General features: G+C 47.2%; 2 protein-coding genes across 3 annotated transcripts in view; one reads left to right on the plus strand and one right to left on the minus strand.

Annotated features, from left to right (window-relative positions):
• The window catches only part of ALKBH8 (alkB homolog 8, tRNA methyltransferase), a 73,183-nt gene extending 68,942 nt beyond the window's left edge, over positions 1-4,241 (minus strand). The window contains 1 exon segment of the mRNA XM_081860351.1: positions 3,818-4,241. Within this exon segment, the coding sequence (XP_081716477.1) occupies positions 3,818-3,974 (157 nt within the window). The 5' untranslated portion in view covers positions 3,975-4,241.
• The window catches only part of ELMOD1 (ELMO domain containing 1), a 49,861-nt gene continuing 47,254 nt past the window's right edge, over positions 3,394-6,000 (plus strand). For both annotated transcript variants that reach the window (XM_081860668.1, XM_081860672.1), the window contains exon 1: positions 3,394-3,613. The gene's annotated coding sequence lies outside the window, so the exon portion shown is untranslated. The remainder of the gene's footprint in view (positions 3,614-6,000) is intronic.

Below are 6,000 nucleotides of genomic sequence, written 5' to 3' on the forward strand. Positions count from 1 at the left end.
TAGAAAGTAATGCAAAATGGATTAATCCGTTCCAGACTTTTAAAAACAACCCCTAAAAAAAGCAATTTAAATGGTGTTTCCATGCGCTGCACTGCTTTCACCAGAAGCGGCTCAGTCATGCTGGCCACATGACCCAGAAAAACTGTCTGCTCCCTCGACCTGTAAAGCAAGATGAGCACCGCAACCCCAGAGTCGTCTGCGACTGGACTTAACTGTCAAGGGTCCCTCTACCTTTACCTTACTATCTAACAAGAGCATTGATCCATAAAATGAAAGCAATAAACAATATACTGCACTCACTCACTCACTCAATCAATCAATCAGTAGCTGAACTGGGTTCCACACAGTAACAAAAAGAGCCACAAAAACAAAAACGCAAAATAAATAGCAAAAACAGACAGATCTCAGTATAACACTCAAAAAGGAAGCGTGGCACTAAAATCAGAAGTGTAACACTCGAAACGGAGCACGTTTGGCTTCTGAAAAAAGTTTGCAAAGTGGAACACTTACTTCTGGGTTTGCAGTGTTTGGGTTCCAAGGTGTTTGAGTACCAAGGTACCACTGTATTCCCCAGGCCCAGGGTTACCCTTTAGCCTCCTGCTGCTCAGCAAAAGCTCCCACCAGTGTCCTCAAAGATAAAGCAGTGGTGTGGAGCATCATCTCGGAACTCACTCAGCCCGTGATGGAGGCAGGTCTTCCCTTTCTGACAGGTGGCAGGGAACAAGCCCCATGGATGTCCTCTTGAAGCCATGGAGTGAGGCTGGGCAGCAGCTTGGAAGTTGTTTTGCCCAGCATGGAAGTGAGTCTTCTTTCCCAAGGATGGTTTATTTGTTTAAATATGTATAGGCTGCAGCGTCATAAAATGGTGGAACATAAAAAACCAACATTTCAACATCAATAAAAGCACCAGTAAATGTTGGTTGGTAAAAAGAGATTCACATGGCAAAGGAATGTCTGAATAACACAGTTTTCAGAAAGCGTGACAAAGAAAGTGGGGATGATTCCTGCCGAACTTCTACTGGCAGGGAGTCCCACAGGGCTAGGTCCATATTATTATTATTGTTATTGTTATTATTCTGCCCTATAGATCCCAGGGCAGTTCACAGCATAAAATCACAATATAAAAAACAGAAAATGCATAATAAAAACAAAAGCAAAGACAACCCAACAATCTCCCCTTCCACAACAGGCTTTAAAGGCTCAATCTCTAGCAAAAGCTGAAAGAGCCACAGACACATGGGGGAATCATTAGAAGTGCCCCCATCAGAGGATCCCTAATGTTCTGTTTTTATTTCCTTTGTGGTGAACCATGAGGAAAAAACACTCTGCATATAACTGGATGAATCGCCTCCACTATCCCAAGGGTGAGAACAAATTTTGAGGCTGAAGCTCTAGTTATCTTCTTGGCCGCAAAGGCTGTTGGAGTTGGGAGAATCTTCCTGCTGTTGGGAAAATCTGAAGTCTGGCTCACAGCAGCCCTGAGTGATGATTTGTATATGAGCTATCACAGATACACACATGGTAGCGAGAACTGTTGCATCTCCTCTCATCACTTCAAACCCAAAGTCATTTCATTAGGCGCAGGGGTTGACATGCAGCTGCAGTCATCAAGGTCTAGGTCTCCCAGGACTTGTACTACTTCAGACTAATGGGTGTGTGTGTGGAAGAGAACAAATAATGCTCCTCTGTACTAGCAACTTGGTAAAAATTCCCTGTGCATAGAAAACTAGCAAGTCAGGAAGAAGGAAGAAGGCTAGGCTAGCACCCTGACAAACTACCTGTCCACGTGCAGGGATTTTTGTGGGGGGAGGGGAGGTATGAGGAACATCCAACTATGCCAGCTCAAATACAGGTTGACCACCTCAGTAGGAAACAGGCATGAATTACACACCAATAAAAAAAAAGGAATTAACCATTGCACAAATTGCAAGGGGTCTGTGTGTCTTACTTTACAGAGGGCACTCCTCTATTTGAGTGGCTGTCTGGTCCAAGTCCAGTTTAAAGATAAAGGACCATAAAATAATAAAGGGCAGGAGCTTTGAAGTTGCTGATCAACACCTAGTCAGCCGAATGAGCAGGCATACAGGCTACAGCACAGAATCCCCCAATATGGTGAGGTCATACCCTCCAACATTTCTCCGATGAAAATAGGGATGTCCCATTCCATAATTATAATTTTACTATTTATACGCCACACATCTGACCGGGTTGCCTCAGCCACTCTGGGCAGCTTCCGTATATAAAAACATAAAAAACACTAAACTTTTTTTAAAACTTCCCTATACAGTGGTACCTTGATTCTCAAACGCCTTGGTACTCAACTTGGAACCGAAACACTGCAAACCTGGAAGTGTGTGTTCCGGTTTGCGAACTTTTTTCGGAAGCCGAACATGCTCCGTTTTGAGTGTTATGCTTCTGATTTGAGTGCTTCACACTTTTGAGTGTTACACTGAGGTCTGTCTGTTTTTGCTATTTATTTTGCATTTTGGTGCCTCTTTTTCTTTCTTTTTTTGTGACTGTGTGGAACCCAGTTCAGCTACTGATTGATTGATTGTGTGACTGCAGTACATTGTTTAATGCTTTCATTTTATGGATCAATGGTCTCGTTAGATAGTAAAATTCATGTTAAATTGCTGTTTTAGGGGTTGTTCTTAAAAGTCTGGAACGGATTAATCCATTTTGCATTACTTTCTATGGGAAAGCGCGCCTCGGTTTTGGAAAGCTTTGGTTTTGGAACGGACTTCCGGAACGGATTAATTTTGAGAACCAAGGTACCACTGTACAGGATTGTCTTCAGGTGACTTGGATAACTCCACACCCTCCAACATTTCACTGATGAAAATAGGGACATCCTAAGGAAAAGTAGGACATTCCTGGATCAAATCAGAAACCGGGATGGCTTCTATAAATCATGGAAGTCCCTGGAAAATAGGGACACTTGGAGGATCCATAGTTGTCAACCTTCCCTTTTTTTGCGGGAAATTCCCTTATTCCAGCGCCGTTTCCCACTGCTTCCCGCTGCTATCCCAGATTGTTAGATATCCCGTAGACTGTCCCAGGGACAGGTGAGGCTGCTGATCCCTTATTTTCAAATCTGAAATTTGACAGCTATGGGAGGATCTGTGAGACGCATTGCAATTTTTAAAAAAGTAGTGATTATTTCTAAATTCACATCTATACATATAACTCAGCACATGCATATTTTACGTCCTTTTGGGGGCTTTGTGTATTCCCCCCTCTTTTAATGTGCCTTAGTAGTAATCTATAACAAAGGGAGGGGGCGTACAACACGCCTCAATAGAGCGGGCCTGACCCTGGCACGACGGGCGGCAGCGCGCATCTCCCCCCACGGCCCCCTCGCCTCGCACTTCGCAGTCCTGGCCAGTAGGATGCGCCACGAGCGCAGTATCCTTTTTCCTCCATTCAAGCTCGCCGAGGCTGCTGCGCCTCACCTTCCCCGGGCTCGGCGGCGGCGGCGGCGGCGGCTCTGCCTCTTGCGCGCTCCCTTCTCCTTTGATCCCTCCGGCGACCCATATTGCTCGCTCCAGGGAGGGAAGCTTCGCCAGCTTGCCTGGCGGCGCGATGGGACTGTGAGAGAGCCCACGGCGAGGAGGTAAGCCAGCCAGCCAGCCAGCCAGGGGTGGGCAGGGCAGGCTTTCCTACCCACAGCACCCCACCTCCGTTCCTCAGTGCAACTCTCTGCAAAATCTAGAGCCTCACCGCCATCCCGCTTCCTCGCCCACTGCAACCCCTTGCATTTTTATTTTTATTTTTTATTTTTTATTATTTTGCATTGTTCCCAGTGCTGCATAGATACCCTTGCATGCATCCATGCGTTGCCTGGGCGTCGCGATTTGACCCCTGCATCCTTTGCTTTGGGGTTGGCGGGGGCAGCGGCTGCTGGTGGTGCTGCTCTTTGCCAAAGCCTCGAGCCCGGCGCGGGGTCGCCTAGCGACCAGCAATCCATTAATCATGGCGAGCGGCGCGAGCTCCCCGGGCGCCGCGCTGGCCCTGCACCCAGGTCCGCCATCTGCCCCAGCCGAGCCCAGCAGATGGGCGGAGAGGAGGGAGCAGTTGGCGTGGCCGAGTCGCGGCTATTGATCGTGGCTTCTGGCATCCGGGCTGCTGGTGGGGTCTGTTTTCATTGATGGTTCCTGGTTCATTTGCCGGCGAGGCGCGCTGGGTGTTACTTTTTGGCAAGCTGCAAAATACTCCTGGCGTTGCCTTTCAGTTGAGGGGGGGGGGGCAAGCGAAGAAGGTAAGCATTAGTGGGGGGGGGAGGGGGGTTTGCTTTCTTTGCATGCTTTTATTTTATCATTGGCCGGTTAACAGAGCATTAAAGAGGGGCAGTGCAATGCCTTCTTTGCTGGGAGTGGAATTAAAACGCCTTTTTTGCCTTCTGAGTTGGCGCGTGCAAGAGCGTGCCTTTGGTGTGGCTTGGATTCACCCCAGCCCATTCATTCGGCCTCAGGCTGCAGTCCTATGCAAGCTTACATGCGAGTAAGCCCGCTAGAGCTCCGTGGGCCTTGCTTGGATGTAGGGTTGTGTAGCATCGCTTTGGGGACCTTTGCCGCTTGGTTCCAATGGGCCTCCAAGTGGCTTGCGGAACAATTAACAGTCTGGTTTTAAAAATCGCCTTAAAACCCGAATGAAATAATGGGGGGGCGGGGAATGTAGGAGTTTTAACCTTCCTGTTTTTAAAAAACTGCAGAACACCAAAGAGCAGCAAAATAGCAAAGCAATAAGGGAGGACAATTTCAAGTGGTGCAGGAATGGTGGTTGGTTTTAGCTTCAGCAGGAGAGACCCCCAATAATTCATGGCTGGCTCCAGAGGATTTATGTTTTTCCCTTCCTCCACCCACCCCCACCCTCTCCACTTCCCTGCTCAGCCCCCACCCACAGGTATAGTCCCTGGAGCAAAATCTAACTTGGGAATGGTGTGTGCTCAGCTTAAAAGTGAATTCAGAAGATGTCTACTTGGAAGTAAGTGGTGGTGCAGCCCCCAATCCCATCCTTACACTTTCTCGGAAGTAAACCGCCTCCTTCATAAGGTTGCCTGATACTGCAGCCCAGTCCTGTGCATGTCTACTCAGAAGCAAGTCCCCCTTTGCTCATGTGACTTACTTCCCTGTAAGTGTGCGCAGGATTGCAGCCTGGATCTGAGTCCCCTCCACCCCAGAAGTTAATGTGGCTTAAGTTGGTATGGAAACCTGTAGTTTTACAATGGTTTGTAGATCACTCAGTGATTCCTTTGGTTGCGTGGTCAGGGATGTCTTTGACTCAGGACCACAGAGATGCTATAGCATCCTTGCTCCCAAGGCAGTAATTGAACAGTAACATAAATAAAGTCCACCACATTTGCTCAGCAAAGGGTTGAAAAACAAAAAGCAGGATCTGGGCTGGTATCCCAGGTGCCTTGCTCTGCAGTGTGTGTTTGTGTGTCGCTTGACAAGCTCTCAGCACAAGTGGAACAGCCAATATGGTGGGAAGCAGGTAACAAAAGCTGCTGTAAGGAGGAAGCAACACCTGATTGCTTCTCATTTGGATTATAGCAACATACGATATGAGGTGATCTAGGTAGAGGTTTTGGTCCTGAGAGGGAGAAGGGGACCTGTATGAGCAGGATACAGAAATTTCTGTTTTCACAGGCAGCACCTCCAACCTGTTAGGAATTAGGTTTTGCAGTGGGGAATCATTAGGGTGCCTAAGCTTGTTGCAGCTCTAGATAATACAGTCCTGCCAACCTGTATTGTCCCTTTAAAATAGGTTAGTGAAGGTGGGGGAACCTATAAAGACTGACACCATGATAGTTGCTGGATCCTTTTTTATTGTAGGTCACCCATCTCCATTTCTCACAACAAAGGGAGACTTTCTTTTATAAAAGGGGGTTGAAAAAATTCACCTGCACACTTAAATATAACCCTGTTTGCTGCTTGTTTTTGTAATTGGTATTTGCAAAATTATTGAATCATATAAGTTTATGGCCTCAAAGACTTTGCT

This window comes from Podarcis erhardii, assembly GCF_964252035.2.
Source record: "Podarcis erhardii genome assembly, chromosome: 4".
In the NCBI taxonomy this organism is placed as follows: domain Eukaryota; kingdom Metazoa; phylum Chordata; class Lepidosauria; order Squamata; family Lacertidae; genus Podarcis; species Podarcis erhardii.